Source organism: Orbicella franksi, chromosome 5 (genome assembly GCF_964199315.1).
Source record: "Orbicella franksi chromosome 5, jaOrbFran1.1, whole genome shotgun sequence".
Lineage (NCBI taxonomy): Eukaryota > Metazoa > Cnidaria > Anthozoa > Scleractinia > Merulinidae > Orbicella > Orbicella franksi.
The window spans coordinates 25,106,775-25,130,554 of NC_138149.1; the positions used below are offsets into that span (position 1 = coordinate 25,106,775).

A 23,780-nucleotide genomic window follows, 5' to 3' on the forward strand; every position below is an offset into this window, starting at 1 on the left:
CAATACTTTTTTTTTCTTGAATTTTTTTTTTTCCTGAGAGGCATGAAGAGATTGAAAACTCTTCTTCGCAGCACCGTATAAGCGAAGAGAGGTTGTCCTCCTAGCAATTCTTCACATACATGAGTGTATAGACTGCAAAACAGTCGTATTCTTTGCGAACGCGAGCGACGGTCAATATTCGAACGAAAGGTCTGGAGCGAGTGTAAAAACGGCAAGGAGAATGGGGAGGGACGTCAATTCTCAGACTTCTTAGACAGGCATGCCGCGAAACCCGCCGAGGGATTCGCGCCTTCGGCGCTCAAATCCATTTCTCTTCGGGGGGGACTCCATAAAAAAAGATGCACGCTACGCCCCTGAAAGTTCTATTTTCTTTTTCGTATTTGTCTTTTGTCGGTTTTAAAAGCAACTCGGAAAAAAGTAGGTTCCCGAGGCATACATGTATAAAATGTTTCCCAGCCGCATGTAGCAGACATGCAGTGCTTTAAAGTCTAAGCTACTTAGTTCTTATCGTGGGAGGTGGGGGTCGGGTCACGCAACTGATGAGTTAATAGGCATGATACTAGCAAATGCACAGTAAGATCTTTTGATTGCTAAAAAACCCTGACGATTTGAGTAGGAACAAATCAGAGGTATAGTAGCCAGAAAAGATCTATATTATCAGTTTTAAGTTTTGGGATAGTTTGCAGGAGAGAAGTTCGTGTTAATGGAGACAGAATACCCTCAGACTAGAGCTCACTTCTTTTATTTAGTTGTAACGAACATGACAAAGATACGCAGTTACAATTCCATGCCAGCATTTAAATATAGTCAACCATATGTATAGAAAACAGAATTTATACTCGTCAGTAAAGGAAAATCAGCTTTGGGTCCGTCTTTCTGTTCATATATGTCGCAAGAACTAACAGAAACAACCTCTCCAAAGAACTCCAGATGATCAAGCGACTTAAACCTGATAGGTTTCATAATAAAATGTTTAGACTTGTACAAGCCTTAGATAGAAATTGCCATCAATGTAGTGTACATAGTTTATCAATATTTATAGTATTTCTCAGTTCTTTCGATTTTTAATATTTACCTAATAAATAATCTCCTGATAATGTTTATTTTTCTGATCTTCAGCTGATACCAGCGTTTCTTCGAGATTAGCTGATCGATTTTCACATTAAATAAAGCTATTACTTTTTATTTTATACAGGCGACAATTTTCGTACATGCGCTATAACTATGATGATAAACTAAGACTAAGACAAGAGTTTCCTTGGTTACTTGATGTAATACAAGATGTTAACAAAGGCAGTTCCAAACACAAGCACTTCACTGAAGAGGACATTGCGGCCATCAGGACTAGCTGCTGATACTGCTAAAGCTGTGCAAGAAATTTGAGTGTAACATTAACCCATTGATCTAAATTATCTTGAACGCGAATAAAGCTGTATATTATTTTATGTGGAAGTACTAACACCGAACCAAGAAACCCCAGACTAGTCCTAAGAAGTTCTCTTTTGCCTCCCTGTCTGAACGAAGTCTGGGAAGGAGTGGGCGAAAGAACGGCGAGTGCTCTTGTACCGCTCACGAAAGACCCCAGACTCCACTGTGCCGAGACCACCTAGGGCCTAGGCCGACTAAACCACGTTTTGGACCAAATGGTTAAATTTGGTTGCACATTTCATGCCAGCTGTGAACACTGTTTGCCATGGTTTTATTACGAGCTTCATCATAAACAAAATAAAATCTCCCAAGAAATTGAAACTTATTTTTAGTATTTAAACTTGGACGACGAAATTTATGGCCCAATCGCTGAGCTAGAACGTCAAAATCGAATCTCTATCAGGTGTACATAATCGACAAGCAGTGGGAAGAATTAAGCTTGCAGTAGTTACACAGTTTTGTCTTTTCTTAAATTTCGAGAATTAAATGTTCTTCATAATAAAAGTCGGTCCCAGAATCCATTTATCTTTTCATGTTAGCAGAATTCAGAACTTTCTCAAACAGAAACACTTTTTTTTTTTCATTACCTTCAGAAATGAAGATTGGAATGTGGTTGTTGCAGTTGTTGTTTGTACAACATTCGATTTCACATTGCTTCAAGTTCCAGTTGTGAAATCTTTTAACATCAGATCGAATAACCGCACAAGCTGTTCTTTTATCTGCAACAATAAATTCAAACGAAAGAAGCGCGTTAAATATATTAATGAACTATACGTTTCGCTAAAGGAGTAATTGTAAGTGCAACATTTTCTTGTTTGGGGTAAACGTTAAGTCTGCATATGGCCCAAGTGGCCGGCCACCAAGTTAGACAGTTATACAAGGTTCTGTAGCATGAATTATCCCGAACCACCCTCTTAGAGCTAATTTCCCTGAGACTAAGATTACAAGATACAACTTAAGGAATAAATCTTCCACAATGCCCGCCATTCACTCGGACCGTTTCAAGAATACATTCTTTAATAGGATAGTTTTTAAGTACAATGTAGCTTTGTAAATAGTGTACTTTTTGTATTCGATTTTTTTATTTGTTTCTATGTAAATATCTATCTTATTTAGAGACATATTGTAGCCCATTAACATTGTTATTTTTAAATGTAACATAAGATATGTAATTTTATCTTTTGAACAATAAAGACACTTTATTTATTTATTTATTTATTTATTTATTTATTTATTTATTTATTTATTTATTTATTAAGCGACTAGGAATATTTCTACTCCCCTCTGGATGGGATGCTAGGCAATCGCAGGGGTACCCCCAGCATATAAATTCGTCGGTACCCTTTTGTACACCTGGGTAGACAAAGGCACTCTGAGAGTATAGTGTCTTGCCCAAGAACACAACGCAATGTCCGCAACCAGGACTCGAACCTGGACCGCTCGATCGGGAGTCGAGCGCACTACCCATGATACCACTGTGCCTACAATGAGCCTGTCTTGTTTGGTCTCCAAAGTTTATTTGTGCAGTTGAGGTTAGACCAACAAATGTCACTGTCTTTTTCTGCTGTTGGATTCAGGGAATTGGCTACTTTTCAGGAGAGACCCTAATGCTCTCGCAGGGATCTGCAGTGTCTACTTCTCAAAAACGTCTAGCCCGCATATGCTTCATATATTAGCTATAATTACAAACATTTTCGTATTTTATTGGGTCATTGTTAACGGACGAAAATTGCTATGAAGAGCGACAAACTAAAAAGGCAACCAACACGAACAGATTGCAACATTTATGTTGGTTTTCCGCATCCGAGCATAATATTTTGATCTGCGTTCATATACACGCATATCATACACTATGCACGAATTATGTAACCGAAACATTTCTCTTGGACAGGCCAAAACAGCGAATAGAAACATATAGCAAAAATCTTTATTGGGTTCACTAACCATTCCTCTCTATTACCTGTGATCTACACGAAAATCTTACAGAATTTTTCTTGACTGTGAAGATGACGTCCGCTCAGGTTGTCAAAACGTCAGTCACCAACAACAGTTCTTTTCAGAACAACTCTCAGCCAGATGATCGCACTATATGAACTACAGAATATTTCAAGACTACATTTTTGTCAATGCCGTTCTGTTTTCGCGTTTCTCTTTACAAAAACGAGATTCTCGCTGTCCTTGAGGAGTGAGCTGATTAAATCCGGAAAGTTCTTCCTTTCGGAATATTTAAGTGTAAATTTTTACCTAAGTATTAATCTTACTTGCGCAGTTAATGCATCCTCTCATAAAGGCAGACTGGGTCTTTCCGTCTCCATCTTCGTACTTCACTAAAGCCGAAGCGCAGTGGCTTGTACCAAATGATTCCCGATCTGTGGCACAAATCTGGTTTCGCTGATTTGCCGAGCAAGTAGCTGCATCGGGCTCGAGGCAATAATTGCAGTGTCTATATTGAGCACCTGTCAAAAAATGAATCAATTCGGAAAAGTATTTTTGAACAGTCCTTCTACGATAATATATTTCTGCCTTCACTTTTAACTTTTGAGAAGATATTTCAAATTAACACTCGAGATGGCGTTCACCATAACAACTGTTCATCAAAAATACTTCACTTTGAATAGTATTTTCAATTCCTCCAATCCAATTCTCTTCTCGGTATTTATTTGAAAATGTGCTGAAGCATTGTCTCTCGTGTTTGGTGTTTCTTCTAATGCTAGTTGCTTCTATCCTGTTGCTAAATCTACATCAGTATTTATCAAGTACCGGAATTTTATCCATCATTAGCATCAGATGCTTCCTCGGAAACCCAGGGACAGAAGGCCGGATCAAGAGGAAACCAAAAGAGCGAGACCGGAGCACGCCAAAGTTTACAAGAGCGAACGAGAGAAATCTCTCGACTTGGTGGAAGCCTAGTGTGGATTGGCCGCAAAAATGTGCCCCTGAGCTTTGCCCCTGGGTTACGTTTCCGAAGTGTATCACAGTCACTTCAAGTTTGGTAAAGCGAATCGCGAATTTCCACGCCCAAAGTACAACACAATTGATATCGTTGTATCGAGTTGTCAAAGTGTTTTCAATAATTAGAAGCGAGGAAGCTTCAAACATGGGTTACTTTTGTCTAGGGAACTCCAGGCTTGAAGTTTCGTCAATGCTTGCAGAAAACATTTGCACAACTCAAAAGCACTCCCAGAGTGGATTCTTCGGTTTTTCTGACGCACCATGATCCGTGAGATCTTGGATTGAACTGTGTTTGTTGAAGAAACTCAAAATCCGTTTTCGAATTCTTTCGGATTTAAGAATCCAATCTTGGATTTTCTTAAAGAAACGCACCCTTAGATCAGGTTTCAGGGCGTAACAAGTATGCTTAGGTGCAGTGTAAGGTATTTTTTTCATAGCTAATAGCAATGTTTTTATTACCTGCGGGTGGTAGGCTTGGAGCCACGGTGTTACAATTGTCGCCCGTACAGCAAATGATTTCGCCTTGCATCAAAAACCAACCTCTGCTTGCTTTATAAAACTCACCCACTGCCGCATACAATGCTTTTCTGCTCTCTGAAATGATCAAATCAAACATGGATAAAATTAACCGCGTTTATATCACAACAACAAGCGTTCATAGTGCTATTTCTATAACACTTAATTAACGTTTTGCCAATGGACCCGTTTGTTTTTGGTCTTAGGAACCTGGTGGTACCCTTTAAGACGTTCACCCTTAAGCTCTTAGATACGTCCTTATTTGAGGTCCATAACATGAAACGATTACTCCATTTGACGGGAAATGACGCCGTTATTTCCAAAGAACTGCCATCTTAGATTCTATGACTTTTTTAAAAATGTAAGAAAGCCACCTAACTGAGTAGCTCAACAATAGTCATAACCGAAAGCGTAAAGCTAAAAACAACTTCAAAATATGAAATATAGCTTCCGAGCAAACTCGCATTGAGTCGCTCTCACAGAATAGGGCCCCGCTACTCCCAGAGTTGCCAAGAAAGCTTGCTCGGGGGTTAGTCAAAATATAGTTGCCATGGGAGTATCACATGGAGAACGTCAGTGGAAGAAAAACAAGGCAGGCAAGAGGGGTGGGCAAGATGGGTCGAAGGCGGAATCGTAGCATAGGACAGGGCTAGGTTGGAGAGAGTTGCAGCCTTAGGGGCTTCCGCCCGGCGCGGAGAGAGCTAGCTAACTAGACAACTGTCTAACTGACTGACTGACTGACTGACTGACGGACGGACGGACGGAAGGACGGAAGGACGGAAGGACGGAAGGACGGAAGGACGGAAGGACGGAAGGACGGAAGGACGGAAGGACGGAAGGACGGAAGGACGGAAGGACGGAAGGACGGAAGGACGGAAGGACGGAAGGACGGAAGGACGGACGGACGGACGGGCTGACTGACTGACTGACTGACTGACTGACTGACTGACTGACTCACCCACTCTGACTCACGACTCACTGACTCACTGACTCCCTGACTCACTGACTCACTGACGCCCCACCGCGGAACTAACTAGCCAACTAATTAATGGAAGCATCAAGATGCTGGCGCATCATACTAAACTTCGGGAGGAGTCACCAAATGTGGAGTTCAGGCATTAATGATTTTAAAGTTACAAGCTTTATAAGTTGGTAACGACCTCTAAAGCACCCCCATCCCCGGTCTGAATAAGGCAAGACGTATATTCTTTTCAATAAACGTTTACCTACTTGAACAATCAACGCATCCTCGGAAAAAACCTTCCATGGTATTTCCAGACTGATTCTGATAACGTACTATAACAGAGGCACAATGAGCTGAACCCAGTGAATTCGAATCTGTGGCGCAAGTTTGGTTTTGCTGGTTCGCGAGACAAGTGGCTGCATTTTGCTCGGTGCAAGAATGACAATATTTTGTATCAACACCTGTTGGCAATACAAATAAAGATATTTTTCAAGGTCAAAAATTGACAGGGTATATAAATGACGGTCTCCTGTACCGAAGGCTATTAATCCTTGTCATTCAAAATTCTTTAACACTGGTCATGAAATTTCTGTGTTCTCTGCCTTACCTGGCAATTCCACAAGTAAGACAGTTTACTTCAGAAAACACCCTGTAACAATGCGCGCGCTAAAAGCTGTATCCTGCAGCAGGACGCTTATATGTACCCGGCCTTTTTCCACCCTGTCCTGCAGTGTACAGCAGTCACTCTCCGAGCAGAGTAAGCAGCTTAGCACAGAACATTTTCCTTTCGATAATCGAAAGAAACGCGTGACCTTCCTTTTTTTCCCTCGAGATGTTTTCTTTTTTTTTTTCCGTGTTCCTTTTTAAAAAGTTCTAGAAACAATCTTGAAAGATTAGGAAAAGTCATGACTACCATGAAATCACTCGCAAATGGAGTTTCAAAAAGGAAGTTTTACATCGTGTCTACATTTAATTGCTACTGTTGGACATCTATCACTATTTTACAAGTGTTGTAACAATTAACTTGTGGGACACGTCAGCTTCTCACAAGGTAGCTAAGTTTCCCAGCGTTTCGTCCTCATAAACATTTCACAAATGTTCATCTGCTCTATACCTCAGTAAGAGTCTCCTCGGCAGCCGTTAGTAGAGAGCTTAAGCAATGACGACGGCGACGCCAAGGGCGACGGCTGGAAAAAAAAGGATTTGTATTTTATCTTTGAATTTCGCAATTATCTGGAACTGTTCAGTAAGCCCTGCTCAAACTAACGATATAACGCCAGCGATCAATTCCAGAACAAAATACGAAAAATTAGCCGCCGTAGTTCAAGTTCTTCAAAAAACGCAAAACTTAGTCATTTCACGTATAACGCATGTGCCCAGCCATTGTTTTGCTCATTATACCTTTTGTTTGGTGATGTTCCCGTTGCCGTCGTGGTTTGTTTTAGCTCCCTATCAGGGACCTTAAGCAAACCACGACGACGACGACGACGACGACAACGAAAACGTCACCAAACAAAAGGTTTAATGAGCAAAACAATGGCTGTGCACGTGCGTTATAATCTCTGTACATTTCTTTGCTGTCCTCTGCAAAACAACAACGTGAAATGACAGGGTTCTGCGTCGTCTAAGGAACGTGGAAGACGACGGCTAATTTTTCGTAATTCTATTTGGAATTGACCTTTGACGTTGCTTATTTAGTCTGAGCACGTTTTTAGAGCCATTCGCGCACTGAACAGATCTCGGCAATCACTAATTTCGCTTGTAAAATATATAGAGGATATTACACGGTGGCGAGAAGATATAAATTTTATCTTCGAGTGGCAAGACCAAGAACGAGTGTTCTTGCCACGAGAACATTCATATCTTCGAACTAACTTGTAATGTTCTTTTTATTATATAGACATAGTGATAACGGCGTTTTTGACGATTTTCCGAAGATTTTCGACCACTTTCCGAAGATTTCCGAAGATTCTCTAAAACTTGTCCGAAGGTCACACGAACGTTGCCGAACATTTTCCGAAAATTTCCGAAGGTTGCCGAAGATTGCCGAAGACTGTCGAGAAAGACCCGAAGAAGAGACAAACTTGAATCAGTGAAATCATCGATATCTTCACTAGTGAGGATATGGAAAATACGCCACTCAAGTCCCGGATGTGGTTTCGTATGAATTTTACGAGTGGTGTATTTTCCAGTAAAACACTCGTGTCTATATAATAAGAATTAATTTTTTTACTAGGCGTCGTCCTCGGCGCAGTCTTAGTTGTCGTTGCTTAAGCTCCCTACTAAGGTCGTCACCACGACGACCCTACTATAAACTTTTGCGAAGTAGACTACCACAACAAACGAAAAAAGCGTCTCTTGTAACACAAAAAGGTCACATCCGGTCATAATTTAGTTGTAGTCACACAACAGTTTTTTTTTCTAAATGTATGATAATAACGAGACACCTGATGACAACTTATACCAAGTCAAGGCAGAGAATAGAAGTTTGTTTAGCGTCTTGTTAGATAAACATATTTAATTATCTAGCCTAGCTAGCTGTTGACATTGGTATCGTTAGCGTGATAAAATTAATGTAGCGGCATAAACACTTAACGTCCTGTTTCGAGTCATGTGGCAGAGCATGATCTGGCTATGATGAACACGTGCTATGATATTTCCTATTGGGTCGATTAGTACTGAAGCCGATCATGGTAGCCCCTGTCAGACCAATAGCATGCTAAGTATCCTGGGCTCAAAATCAAAGTTTTGGTGTTAACTTCCTCTTAGTTGGTCTATGGAAATTTGAAATTCGTGACGCGTCTGTAAAACATTTTCCAGTACTGACATATCAGTTTACAAGTTCAGAAAAATGAACTTTGCCCTATGTTATTTTAAAAGCGAGTTGAAGCGAAGTCCAGTTCACCCAAAATTTGATTTGGCAGAGATGACGTAGGCCCACATTAGGCTAACAATTATGTTTGGTACGTGATCAAAGTTTTATCCGAGCCACGCCAAAAACAATAATTGTAAATGAATTTCACTTTCACTGCATCAAACGACCTCCCAAAGGTCGGATACTGGATTTGTCCGTACTATATGTTTCATTTTCAACAAAGAAACCAAAATAACGAAATGATCTTCGCAGTGTGTCGAGGTGTGTTACTTATAAACGTCTTTTACATCTAAGGTCACACACGCCACCAAAAACCAAAACATGTCTGATTGGACGTCGATGCGGTAATAACGTTTTCTTTTTTATAAGAACATGTTTTATAAGAATATCGAGGCTGAAATTTGCGAAATTTTAAGAAAATATTAAAAATAAACTCGAGGCTGAGATTTTGAAAACAATGTAATTTTGTATGTTGACAATTCCTAGTATAATACAGTTACATGTTTTTAACTAAATCGTATCAGGAGCCATAATCGGAAAATTATTCCTTTTTCTAAATGGCAAAACTAGCCAAAAACCAACAAAAACAGACGTATTAGCCGTATGCTCGATTCCTGTAACATTTCTGCTGGCGTTACGTGCGTCATATCAGGTTTTGATGGTCTTTGATGCCTAATGTCTATAAAATAAGTATAATCTAAGAATATTCACAAGAAGATTTTTAGCCTAAAATCGGCAGAAAAATAAGAATATCTGGCCTCGGCAGGAAAAACAATATTCTTATTTAAAAAAAAAAGAGTGTAACGTACCGTGCAGTGTTTGATATCCAGTTTCATAGAATGTTTCTGTATGACGTGACTTCTGCTTAGATGCAAGTAACGACATACATCGTAAACATTAGAAAGTCACATTTTTATCAGTTGAAGGTCAATTGTGCTCGACACTAAACTGAAAACACCTCTTTGCTGACTCAGTCTTTGGTCATAGTAAATTTGCAACCTCTTGGCGGCGAATTGCGCTAAGTAAAAATTTCATTATTTTCTCTATGGAGAATTGAAAAGCAGTTTCGAACAAAATAAAGGAACATTATATTGTATATACATGTACTTTCGAAAGTCATGTGCTATAAAAAATAAGTTTAAAGTTCAAGCAAAGGAAGTCTTGTGGCGCGAGCTGGAGTAACTGAAATCTCGTCGGTTGTTGAAAATCACATTTTACAGAAACCGATTTCGTCAAAATCGACATTGTTGAGTTTTACGATTTTAAGACGCTATTTTGTCAATTTAAGCCCAATTTTACACTTACTTTTGTGAGTAATATTTCGATGAATTTTAAAGAACTATTGTATTCGCATACTTCAGAGCATGGAACAGAAAATTAAAAACTGTTTCTTACCCAGGGCGTCCGCAATGAGCAATACCATAACGATAAATAAAAGCTTCATGTTTGAATCCTCCACCGAAATTCTCTCTTCTCCTGAGTTTTGATAACAGACTTTTGATTTATAAGTAGGTTGGTTAAACCCTATAAACAGCAGCGTGATATCAACACGTGCAGGTCATCAGCATGATGGAAATATTTGATTGGGCAAAAGTCCACTGGATAAGCGCGTGCACGAATTGATTGACAACTGATTGATTGACGAATTGATTGACAGCTGTAAGCTTACGAATGGTGACAGATATAGCGTGTTCCTGATACTAGAGGAACGGTGAAAGGCAAATTCTTCGACGAATCAATCCCTGCTGGGCTCGCGTTTCCGTTGCGAAGCTCTAGTAATATGAGGATGTTTCATACGCGGTGATTGGCTAACTGTTCGGGCAAGATGGCGCTATCTCGCCCGCTCAGAATTACCCGTTGTATCCCGCTCTTTTTACCAGGTAATAAAACCTTTATTGATCAAGCTTACCGAGTAAAGATGGCTATACGTTAACTTAGTTCCTTTTTTTTTTTTTGCGTGCTTTACATGGAACCCAAAACGTCTTGGTCCATGATAACCTCTAAAAATAACTTGGCCAATATCCGACCATTTTAACCTCAGGCTTGGTCAATAAACCCATTTAGAAAACAGTCCTAAGAAAATACGCGCGCTGATTGGTTAAAAATCGTGTTTCTATAACTCGATAGAGACGTAATGATGGCGCGAGCAAAGAGAATTTACATTTTGATAATCAAAGTTAACAAGTTGTTTTCCTTTTTTCGTCGCGGTGTTTTCTAAAAGAAAAAGAAGACATGTACCCCGTGTTTCTCTCGAGCTTTAGTATAACTCTACTAGCGTTCTATAACGAATGCCGTCCTCTGATTGGCTACGATACTCACGTTTTATTCTGTGATAGATAGTGAGTAGCGTAGTAGCGTGCGCTGGGGGCCGCTTCTTTGTGTTTTCGAAGTGTCTGTGAAGAGGATTTAGATGAGAGTTTTGAACGACTAGTAGATTTATACTAAAACAATTAGATTATCCGCTCTCGATTTATATGCGTAATAGTTGACTCGGGCTGCGCCCTCGTCAGCTATCACGCGATAGAAATCTCGAGCTCATAATCGAATTGTTTATTACTCGATAGAAACACGTACATGTTTTCTATTCCTTAAATATAGATGGTTTTCAAGTGACGTCATCAAATTCCAAAATCCAAAACTAAAGAGCCACAAAAGTTTTTATCTTCATCAGGCATAAGGGGATCTAAATTCATATCTCTTTACAACCATTCAGCTCAAAAGCGTGCTTGGTCTGGAACCAGCGCAGTTTAAAGTTCAGAGTTATGGCGGTGCGTGACATACGCTCCGATCGCATTTGTGGAAAAATATACACTTAAGTAGTGATGTTTAGCCTTTTAAGGAGTTTAAGTGTTAGGAAAAGTGCTTGTGTAAATGTTTGTTGGTTCAGTTCACATAATCAGTCGCTTAGATGGCCAAAGTAAATTCCAGATGTTTACACTATTTTTCGGCTGCCCATTTGGTGGAGCACAGAGCTATTTTGTGTAAATTTACGCAAAACATTTCGACGAATATCTGAAGTTTGGGAAGACGCAGAGACCTCAAACTTGGAGAAGTGTCTTCTTGACCTATCTCCTATAACATTACAATTTCTTGACTCTATCAACTGAATAGTTTTTGATTTAATTTTTCGTTGCGTGAAGGTGAAAACCACCTATAGCGACCAATGATCAATTTAAATTTTCTCTGTGTACTTTTGCGCGACGGTCAAACGGCGATTTTCCTTCTAAGATGTAAACCTCAAAGTGAACAAAAAGTTTTGCTACTCATTTTGAAATAAAAGAGAAGCTATTGTGAAAACCTGTAATGGCTGAGGTGTGATTGCTCTCCAGACTCTCTAACAAGTGTGCTAAAATGAAGTTTTGTCTTCAGTCGACAAAATATTACGTACACTGTTTGGTTGAAGCGGGGGGGGGGGGGGTGCGTCCTCGAATATGTTATTATCTAGGGTATGGCTTGCGCCGCGTGTTAGTTTAAAATATTGTATAGATTTTGACCGTTTTGACTTGAAACTGACAAGGTATGCTTTGTGCATTCTGGTCAACATTGAAGTATAGTTCTTATCATTGTTGTTATTCTGAAGCCTGTCTCATGGAACTCGAAAAAAAAAAAAAAAAAACTGCCGTTATTTCCATGGTCTATTGTTCGTTTGCCTAGTTCTTAGTCTTCAGGCTGCACCTGGATGACTGGGGCTGTCTGAAATTGAGTTTCGAGTACTGGGTCAGGTCTGAGATAGGGTAGGGTAAATCACTCATGTTGGTTTGAATTCTAGTACGCAACACACCCCTACCCAGATTTTTGGGGAGTATCCCCGGGTTTTACTCATTATATTTCTGATCTTATTACAGATTAATGATACTGAACATGCCAGTGTGACATTACAAACCCTCTTGTGTGGGGCACAATTTCATACATGATCAATTTGTGAACCCAGTTCCGGTCTTCACAGCCAAGATAATCCGCGCATCCGGTAAACTTTTACCTTGATCGATATCGACGGACCAAGCAGAGCTTTTAAATAGTTTGGCACAGTTACAAATTTCAGTTTAGCCCTTGTGTTACTCGCAGAGAAATTGGGTGGAAGTGTAAGGACCGCTTTCCAAAACCCCGTGCCCAACTTATGACCAAAATCTGCGATTTTCCCTACCCAATTTATGACCTAAGAAAAATTTGATACCCTATTTTATACGACCGTTGCGGCTGAAACAGTTGCCCTAAACATAATTTAATAATCTCAGCAATATCAAACGTGAGTTTCCACAATTCTTCTAGCTCTTTCCTTTAGTAATCCGTCCTTCTACTCCCATTTTTTTTTATGTTCACTTAAACGAGATGGAGGTTAACTCGATAACCTCGCGGCGCTATTAGCCTCCGTGCACAAACTATAGACCATTGCCACCTTTAATTGTTATATATGCATCTTTTTTTTCTTTTTTCATGCTAATATTGTAATTTCAAAATGTAAGTGTAAAATAAAGTGAAGTTGAAGTTGAATTTTAATTTTTGAAGGGCTTTTGTTGATGGTCTTTTGTTGATGGTCTGATGAAAAAGTAGCTTCTTCTAAAAAGCATACCCAGTTCAAGACTAGAGTGCGAAAACTGTATCCTATTTATGACCAGAATGGCCAAAATCGATACCCTATTTATAACCAAAATGGCTGAAAGCCATACCCTTTGAGCCCGCACATACCTATATAACCCATATATGGGAGTACCCCCCCCCCCCGGGAAATTTAGCGACATTGCTATCTCGAACTCGGTTATGTCATCTTTCCCTTAAGAGCTGAGATCGCTGAAATCGATGAGATCGCGGGGTTTAATAACTTTGCGCATTTCACGCCACTACACGATCTAACGATACACGGCTGCCTGCTAGGGCCGGTCAAGCGGATATAAATTTCCGGCTGACCGTGATGAGGCCATCGTAATGATCCGCGTATTGTTTGTCACCAGATATTTAAGGCCGCGTTTTCCAAAAGCCGGTAAATGCTAACCCAGGAGTAAAAGTTAACTGTCTAGTTTTTGTGAAGTTTGAGATAATTCAAACTCAAAACTGAAGGACTAGACTGCGAGCAATCTCTCTTTTCCTCGAAAATCCGCGGGGAAGAATGCAAACTATGAGCATGACATGCTAGCGGCGATGCCGCAAGCCGCTAGTAGCGCGGGCGTCTGAAGACGAGCGACGCCCGCGCTACTAGCGGCTTGCGGCATCGCCGCACGCAGGTCACGCTCACAGCCACGCTCGCTTTGCGTTCTTCCCCACAGTTTTCGAGGAAAAGAGAGACTGCTCGCAGTCTACTGAAGAACAAGCAATAGAACCAGAAAAGGTCACTGCGAAAAGTTACAAAAATTAAATCAAACTTTTCACTTCAGTTGCTGGGTTAACTTACTCAGGCTTAATTTTGAGCAACCCGGCCCAGGGTATAATTAAAGTATTAGCTTTTTCGGAACGCGATCTCTCCAGAGATAAAAAAAAAATGCATCTGATCTTGTGGAAGAAATGAACCAGAATCTGAAATTTTGGAGAACATTCATAACCAACGTCGAGAGGTGGCCCTGTGAGAGGTCTCTTGTGCTCCTCTTTAGCCTGCGTAACAAGAGTTCCGAAGAGCATTTTACGCATTCTGGCCGCGTGCAAACTGCAGCGAGAACAGAAAAATCGACTGCAAAAATAATAATAATAATAAAAAATGATCGCTTTGGCGATTTTTTTGTTCTCGCTCTAATTTGCGCGCGGCCAGAATGTAGATAAAGCTCTTCGTACGGGAATGATTGCTACTCAGGCTAGGGCGGAGTGAGAATCATCGGCTAAAAATCTGGAAAATGATGGCGAAGCCTGCTCACTTAAATTTGAAATTTATAAAGGAGAAGTCGAAAGTAGTCAGCCCTACCCTACCCCTGGAGCGTAACCCGACAGCCAAGGGTAAACACTTCCGAACAATGAGTCACGACCCCAAAATAAACGCAGTCGCGTTGTATTATCATAGACGACTGTAAATGGCGTCATATTTTCCTCGCAAAAAAATCCATGTCGATTTTTGTGACCTCCGTTAATCCCAAAATTGTAAACACGAAAGAATCGACTAAGAAATGCTAAGGTAGTACTCAAGCATAAAACAATCAACTTAAAAATAACTGCCATAATTATTGCCAGGGTAACAAAAGCAAATTTCCGCACACAGAGAGTTCGAGATGACGTATGACGTCAGAAATACAACATTATGTACATGTTATGCCAAAAATCAAAACAGTAAAATTATTTCAAACAATGAAACTTGCTGGCGCTGTCTTTGATGTTAAAGGGGTTTAATGATTTATTATAATTGGATTCTTACAGTATACTTCCGGTTTGGCGGCAGATGAAGTGGAACTGTCGACGCTGTTGAAGACTACGAGTAGTCCCTCTTTCGCTTAGTCCGTCGTGCGTGACGCGAAAGAAAAGCGCGAGAAAAAAAATGGCCGCGCGAAATCCTGGGGGCGAGAAGAACGGCCGCGCGAGATCCTGCGGGTGAAGAAGAACGTTCTTCTTCACCCGCAGGATCTCGCGCGGCCGTTCTTCTCGCCCCCAGGATTTCGCGCGGCCATTTTTTTTCTCGCGCTTTTCTTTCGAGTCACGCACGACGGACTAAGCGAAAGAGGGACTACTCGTAGTCTAGCCTGCGTAGCAAGCGTTTCTATGGGGTTCAGCAAAGAATTACAGCGCGAAAAATGGAGCGAGTAAAAGAGGGGGGAGGGGAAGGGGCTACCGTACCACTCGAAATACTGAAATGTTAATGTCTGAGAAATATTGGAGTTTCTTCCGGTCACTCGAGCACAGTATGGGCTTTCCCGAGTTAATGTTTGCTTCTTTCTGCGTTAAATCCTAAAATCTGGGCATAATTACGAGACACTCGGCACGCCGTGAGTTGCCCCAAGTAGGCGCGATCTTCAAGTGTTAGGTCAGGCGTTTACCAGAGTATCAGTTGAAGTAGTGCACGTCTGCACGCAGCTCAACTTTTTAGACCCTGAATAAAACTATTGTCCTTTCAATTGCACATTTCAGGTCTTTTTTAAAAAACCAAAAAATCAGACAGATTTGGTTGATGCTCTTGTACTGATACGGATTGATTTTTTTCTAGTACAGTGTACACGTTCGCATTTCTTCAAACGTACTCCAAATATGGCATGTTTTACGCGGCAATAACATACTTGTCAACTCTAACGTCTAAGCCCCCCCGGGGGGGGGGGGACTCCCATGTAAAAAGGCCGGGAATGTTCATCGTACCTTTTACGGGTTTTGCGTGTGTGCTTGAAACGTTTTTCATCCCGTAGAGGTACCAAAACCTTGTTTTCAACCCCTAAAAAGTAAGACGAACTCCCTCCCCGACCTTTTTGTGGGTTATATGGGAGTTTCTCCGGGGGGGGGGGGGGTATAAACCTGCGAGTCAGAAAACGTCTGTTTTAATTTAGGCCTACGTACAAATACACACGACTTTCTTACACCTGGCTGAAACATTTGAGCTATTAACAGCCTGTAACTAACACACTTAAGAAAAAAAAATGTAAATTGTAACCAGCGCAAGAAAAGAAAAGTTCATGATTTTGAACAAAGCTTCACTTTCTACCATCTCTCCGATCAAGGAGAGTGCACAGCTAGTGACGGAGCGCATTCCTGACATCCGAGGGCGGGAAACCCTCGAAATTTCTTCAGAAATCTTTGGAAAGCCTTGGGCAATTTTGGGATATCTTCGGATATGTTCGGGTCTTCGTCGAAAATCTTACGGCTAAATGCATGCAGAGGACTGTCCACTGTGAATAGCCCACAGTGCACGTGCAAATTAAGTCTGACATGGTACCGAAGTTGTCTGCTATATCTCAATATTTGGTCTTCCTTTTCTTTGTATCAAGTTTCTTGAGGGAATTACCATTAAACTGTCCACATTGCCTCGGCATAGTAGCACATCAGGGACACCCAACGTCGGTTGTTTTCTCTCGAATGCTTTTAAACGCTGTTTTAGACTATCTGGAGCACTGAAAGCTTTTTATCTGTTCGGTTATTCTAGGGGAACTTGAGTGTTCTCGACTTTATTAAGGCCTTTTTGTCCATTTCCCGAAAACCTTAGGTCTTATCGCCTTTCCGAAAATGACAGCTGACCTTTTTTCGGCACCCAAAATCCGAAAACAACAGGCATTAAATTTCTCATATCACGAAAGTTCGAGGTGACAATTCTCTTAAGAAAATCAGAGGGGATTAAAGGCGTTCCGAACAGATATCTTTCCGAAACGATCCGTTGAGTGCCCCTGGCACATAACACAAAGCGATCGCGTTCGGTGGTGAAATGTCCGCCACAGGCTCTGACAGCGAATTGTAAGGGCATGTGCTAAAACCCAGACGGTGGATTCTGGACGATAGACGATGGACGATGGACAATGGACGATGGACGATGGACGATGGACGATGGACGATGGACGATGGACGATGGACGATGGACGATGGACGATATCTCTGACATTCATTTATTTGTCATTTAAATTGTCACACAATCTTGTCACGCGATGTTAAACTATTGAACAGCGAAAATTCGTGCCCTCCCCCCTCCCCTCCCCCGAGCAAAAATATAATTTATTTGGACTGGACAAATTATCACGAAGTTCTGATCGCGGATTTTTCGTCACGCAATTTCACGCATTCATTTATTTCTCTCAACCAAAGTACATATACATGTATAAATTTTCCACACAATCTTTTGCTTTTGTCACGCGATGTCACCATGGAGTTTTGAAATATTGAACAGCAAAAATTCATGCCCTCCCCCTTTCCCAGCAAAAATCTAACTCTTAAGGAATGGACAAATTATCACGAACTTCTGATCGCGGATTTTTCGTCACGCAATGTCACACATTCATTTATTTCTCTCGGATAAAGTACATGTATAATGATAACAATGGGGTGACAGGCCTACACAACTCCTCTCCACGTAATAGCCGCTTTGGGAGTTTTGCTCGAACTAGTATATCTTTGAGGATCTGCCTCTTTTTTATGGTACGATAGGGGGATCTTTGAATATTTCGCTAAGTAATAATCCTGTTTTAGGAGGACATTTCACCAGAGTAGAGCCGTTAGAGAGGTCATAGGTCTGCGTGGTTTCTGCTGTTATCCGCGTGTAATTTGTAGCGTTTAATACCCCTGTTGCTTGCCACGTGCTAGTTTTCTTGGCTCATTTGTACTGCAAGATGTGTTTTAAGCTCTCTAAAGATTAGCTCTGCGGGAACAAAGATTGAAATATTCCGTGAGCATGTTGGTTACTTGCATTTTGTATTATTACGCCGGGCCCGGCTGTTTGATTTACTGTTGCAAGTTATGCTGCTTGTTAACACGGGTGTCATATTTATCTTTGTCCGGCTTCGCCAGAAATAGCTGTAGCTTTCCTTGTTGAAAGCTATGAGTATATCTTAGAGAAATGAGAGAAATAAATGTCCGAGAGAAATAAATGTCTGAGAGAAATGAATGTCAGAGATACTGTCCATCGTCCATCGTCCATCGTCCATCGTCCATCGTCCATCGTCCATCGTCCATCGTCCATCGTCCATCGTCCATCGTCCATCGTCCATCGTCTATCGTCTATCGTCCAGAATCCACCGTCTGGGTTTTAGTACATGCCAATTGTAAGGTTGTGCAGTCGGATATATGCTTCTGTCATCACCTTTCCGAAACACGTAGTTTGACGTGTTGAAACATAGAGACGTCTTTTAGTTCTCCGAGCTCGGAAATTTTCTAAACCCCAAAGATAATCTGGAACCCAAATCTCCCACGGCCAAGCAGAGCGTGATCTGAGAACGAGATTACTTTTATTTATATTTTTTCCTACATTTTCGTATACATATAGTGTCTTAAACGGCTAAAATCGTAACGCAATTGCCAACAGCATAGTGTCTGGACGGATCACACACAACGTCTGGGCTTCCAGTGCCATTACATAAAATGTTGATTTTAGCAATAAATGGGAGCTGAACTTCCACAAATGAATCATTCAAGCTAAATGAAGGCCTCTAATGCCCTCTAATAATCCTTGATTTACGGCTAGTTCCTACGCAATATCAGTCTGCAATATTTATGCTCTGTGTTACCATAGTTAATAGAGGGGAATGGTTATGAAACCTGACAAATTTCTTTGTTTTAGGTTTTTGTTCGCTTTTTTGGGCTTGACCGTGCACAAAACACGTACAATAATTGTCTACTCCGTACTGAGGAACTAACCAAACCAATAGACTGAAACGTTTTGGTAATGTAATTCATCCAGAGTGTGTCATGAAGCGCATACAAAAGATTGTGCACGGCCGTGGACCTTCCAACATAAATCTTGGCATCTTTGTTTGTTCTTTTGATGTTTTCCGGGCTTCATAACCATTTCCCTCTAAAAACTATGGTTTTAGACAGCGATACACAATAGCCGGACCACATTCGATATGTTAAAAATTCAGCTTAGCAGTGAGGCTTAGAGGAGACAAACAAAGGAAATTGAACACATGTTGAATAACAATGTTTATTCATTTTTTTTGTTTGTGTCCTCTAGGCCTCACTATCAGGCTAAATTTTAATATATCGAAAGCGAGCCGCAAACACATTCTTATCATTCTTACTCTGGAAAATGAAATAATTTTACACTCATGATCACTACAATGGTTCATCGCCTATTAACTCGCAGGGGAAGTATCAATTTAGACACTTGAGTCTTGGCTATGGCATGCTCTGCAACAACAGAGGTTCACTAGAACAACCAAAAATCCAAATACCGTTAGAAACACGCCAAATGGTAACGCGTTGTATTTGTCGCTGAAGTGATATAGCCCCTTGTTATTGTCGTCCCCAGAGTCGTAACCAGGAATGAAGAAATAACCTGCCAAAATGATGCTTCCCAGCGTTATGGAAAGAAGTCCAACCACAAACCACTTGGTTGATGAATCCATTCGGTTAGTTGGTTGTGTACTCGTTAATGTATCGGAACTTGACATGTTTCAAGAGAACGTAACTTCCGCAGTTAATGCGAATATTTAATCAGTATCCTTTCGTGACCTTGAATAAGAATAATACCTCCGGATCCGTACCTTAAGTTGCGTGTCCTCTGAGGTCTTTCAATCGGCAATACTAGGTTGATTCATGCAGCCAGTCTCTTACAGTAAGATGAATTTACTTCGATCAGTCAGTTCAGTGAACTTTACTCGTACCAGGAGGTGCGGTAACGGACGTATTCCAAATATGGCAAGTTCCGGGTAGTCTCCTGCGCAGACACTCTTTGGGCTCGTTACCGAGTCTTCCTCCATTGTCGTCCCCAGAGCCTCCGTTTCTTTTGGTCACGTGGTCGGAGAAACGTGGTCGTCAACGACATTTTAAGACGAGTAGCACTGGGGACGAGAATGGTCTTCCTCCACAAACGTCTGCTGAAGCCAAGGGAACATTCCTTGCCCTTTGTTTGCTCACGTCCCGATCAAGGTTGCGGACTTAGGAGTCCATAGAGCGTCTGCGCGGGAGGCTAGTTCTGGAGCGAATAAGAATGGTGATGGGAAGTCTGTTAACCGTGACAATCCATTTGTCAGACCTCCCCAAGTGAGGAGGAGAAGGTTTCACCCCACCCCCTCCCCGGCCCGCCGCGGTTCACAATTCCGATATTCTGGCGCTACTGTTCTGTGTTGCATTCTGAGCTAGAATGATTTCGCGAGCAAAATCTGGCAAGGTGGACAAAGCCAGTTTCGATACCAGCCCCACTATTAGAGCGGCTAGCCTGGAACGAGGTTAGGAAGGTGTCTCCCTACATCCGCGCTTGCTCCTCTTGGACAGCCCTGGGGAAAAAAAAAAAAAAAGCCTGGGTGGGCTGTTTTTCACCAGATATTTAAGGCCGGGTATTTCGAAAGCCGGTTAATGCTAACCCATGAGTAAAAGTTAACTGCCTAGTTTTTGTGAAGGTTGAGATAATTCAAATTCAAAACTGAAGGGCAAAAAAAAAAAAAAAAAAACGTCACTTCAAAAATTAAATCAAAATTTTCGCTTGCTAAGTTGACTTAATCAGGCTTAATTTTGAACAATCTCCCACGGCCAAGCAGAGCGCTAGCGTGATCTGAGAACGAGATTACTCTAAAGGCAAAATCGTTTTAAAATCTACTATTCCAAGAATAATTAAATGAGATATTCCGTGGTTCTTCAAGAATTTCGGGCTGCAGAGTATCTGTATTATTATTATTATTATTATTATTATTATTATTGCTGTTATTATCATCATCATCATCATCATCATCATTATTATTATTACTATTATTATTATTAGGCGAATACCTTTGCAGGAATCAAGTCAGTTCACTTGAAGAACTTGTGATTTTTTGTTATTATGCTAATTTGTGGAGACTGTAGCCGGAAATCAAATCTTCGCATTATTTATTCACTTTGCCTTGAGAATGGTGTCCTTTGTTATTATGCTAATTAGTAGAGATTGTATCCGGAAATCAAATCTTCGCATTATTTATTCACCTTGCCTTGAGAATGGTGTCACGATGACGCCAAAACGTCGGCTTTTAACATTAATATTCGCCCGCTTATGTGTTAAGAAACCATTATTGATCAATCATTATTATTATTATTATTATTGTTATTATTATTTATGGCTGGGTTTCATATGACGTCACTAAAATGCAAACTACAAAACTAGTGATCTTCCTGAGATTTTACTGTAATGATGTATAAGAGCAGCTGAAAACTAATATTCATGCAAATTTTCGCTCCGAATGGGTTCTTGGTTTTGTAATACACTACGCTTGAATTTCTAAGCTTTCGCGTGACGCGGCATTTACATGACGGCCAAGAGAGCTGTTATGATGGCCAAAAAAGTGACTTATTTCGGGGAATTTGGCTATCTGAACGGTTCATGTCTTAGAAAAAGTATATTTTAATTTTTTAGAGTTCCTCGAGGGATAAATTCACGCTTTAGTAGCAAAACTCAGTGACAGATGTTTCTGTTGGTTTCCGGCCGCCATGTTGGTGCCCATACGGAGGGGCATCCAAGGAACCCAGAGATATCAAGAGAACGCAAGACAAACACAAGATCAGCCACTTTTATTTACGAAGCGAGGGAGACGTTTGGGCCTCCAGTGCCATTACATAAAATATTGATTTTAGCAATAGTAAATGGGAGCTGAATTTCGACAAACGAATCATTCAAGGTAAATGAAGGCATCGAATGCACTCTAATAATCCTTGATTACGGCTAGTTCCTTTTCGCGATATTGATGCTTTGTTTTACACAGCGATAATTATTAATTTAGTTGGTTGTACGTGTTGGGTCGATCACGCAAAAACATTCTTGCCGAAAATGAAATTATCGTTATCTACTCGCATGTGTTACAGGAAGTCATTAGAAGCACAAAAAATCCAAATACCATTAGAGACAAGCCAAATGGCCACGCGTAGTGTTTGTCGCTGAAGGAATATGGCCCATTGTTAATGACACGATAGTTGTCCTGAGACTTGTAACCAGGAGTAAGGAAATAACCTGCCAAAACGATGCTTCCCAGCGTGAACGAAAGAAGTCCAATTACAAACCACTTGGTTTTTAAATCCATTCGGTTAGCTGGTTGTGCACTCGTAAATGTATCCAAACTTCACCCGTTTCAAGAGAACGTTCCTCGGTTAGTACGTTAATAAGTAGTCTTTCGTGATCTTGAATAAGAATAATAACTCCGGATCCGTACTTTAAACTGCAGTGTCCACTGAGGTCTTTTAATCAGGAATACTAAGTTGATTCGGCCTCCGGAATTCTGCCAGTCTCTTAAAGTAAGATGAATTTACTACGATCTATAGCTGAATATAATGCCAGTTCAGCGAATTTTTAAAGGAGGTGAGTTAATGGAAGTATTCCAAATATGGTTAGTAGCCTCCTACGTGGACATTCTTTTCGCTCATCACGCAACTTTTCCCGTCCTCTCCCCCACCCCCCTCTCCGTGGGGAGGAAGATATTGCGTGACGAGCTCAAAGAGCGTAGGAGGTTAGGGCTAATGAGAATGGTGATAAGAAGTCTGTCGACAATCCCTCTCTCAGGCCTCCCCAAGGTGAGGAGAAGAAGGAAGGATCACTTCTTACCCCACCCCCTCCCCACCGCGGTTCACAATTCCAATACCTTGGAGCTACTGTTCTGTGTTGCATTCTGAGCTAGGATGACTTCGCAAGCAAAATTAAATCTGGCGAGGTGGACAAAATCAGTTTAGGTACCAGCTCATCGCTATTAGAACACCAGCCTGGAACAAGGTTATAAAGAAGGTGTCAGTTAGTCTGCATCTGCACTTGTTCTTCTTAATTCTAGATAGATTTGCTTCATTTAAAGTTGAATAACAAGAGCTACGATGGACAAAGCTACGATGGACAAAAAAAAGCTCTTTCCTCAACAGAGGCTTCCATGTGCCTAGTATCAGCTCCTCTCCCCAATCTACGCAAGTCCTAATTTGACCACAACTACCAAAATCCTTTGCCCTTGTCTGTTTTTTATGCTATTTAGGACATCAACCTTCTACCCAGGGCTTTTGCCCTTGAATTCACGCACCGTTGGTTTCATTCACGTGAATCAAAAAAGCGATCACGTGTTTATGAATCAGAAACAACTTAGCCTTCTTTATAAACCTCATGACTTTTATGATAATGCGAGCTTCATAAAACCCATACAGAACATTAAGCACGTGGATGTTCATAATCTTTTGACGCTGATTTACATTTTACTGAATATTGCTGAGCGTGTAATACCACTTGCATCTGTTAGACGATTAGGAAAGGTTTCAAATGCAGCAAAGCATGCATCACAACTGTTTTTTTTATAATTCCAGCCCTTAGTCTCTTCTCCTGCTTCCCATTGAGTTCAAGCACACCTGCCCCCTGACCCTGCCCAGGCCTGCACACACACTTAGTCTACCAAAATTGCTGTGTGCAAGCTCTTTACTATCACAGTACACATACATAACCAAGTTCCAGCAACCTGTGGGGGCAGCCTGACAAATTGGTAATGGGGAATTTGGGACAGATAATCATCACATCTG

At 41.0% G+C, this 23,780-nt stretch overlaps 1 protein-coding gene across 2 annotated transcripts; it reads right to left on the reverse strand.

Annotated features, from left to right (window-relative positions):
• Nucleotides 1–16: 16 nt before the first annotated feature.
• On the reverse strand, nucleotides 17–10,400 carry LOC145487298 (putative skeletal organic matrix protein 2). 2 transcript variants are annotated; one of them, XM_081466055.1, is made up of 6 exons: nucleotides 10,131–10,400; nucleotides 6,127–6,321; nucleotides 4,840–4,974; nucleotides 3,690–3,884; nucleotides 2,016–2,147; nucleotides 17–1,366 (listed from the first exon to the last, which is right to left on the reverse strand). In XM_081466055.1, exons 1-6 carry the CDS (start codon nucleotides 10,177–10,179, stop codon nucleotides 1,263–1,265), a joined length of 810 nt encoding a protein of 269 aa, XP_081322181.1. In that variant the 5' UTR covers nucleotides 10,180–10,400; the 3' UTR covers nucleotides 17–1,262. The 2 variants fall into 2 exon arrangements, with proteins under 2 accessions (XP_081322181.1, XP_081322180.1); XM_081466054.1 differs by lacking the exon at nucleotides 10,131–10,400 and adding an exon at nucleotides 9,545–10,123.
• Nucleotides 10,401–23,780: the final 13,380 nt, after the last annotated feature.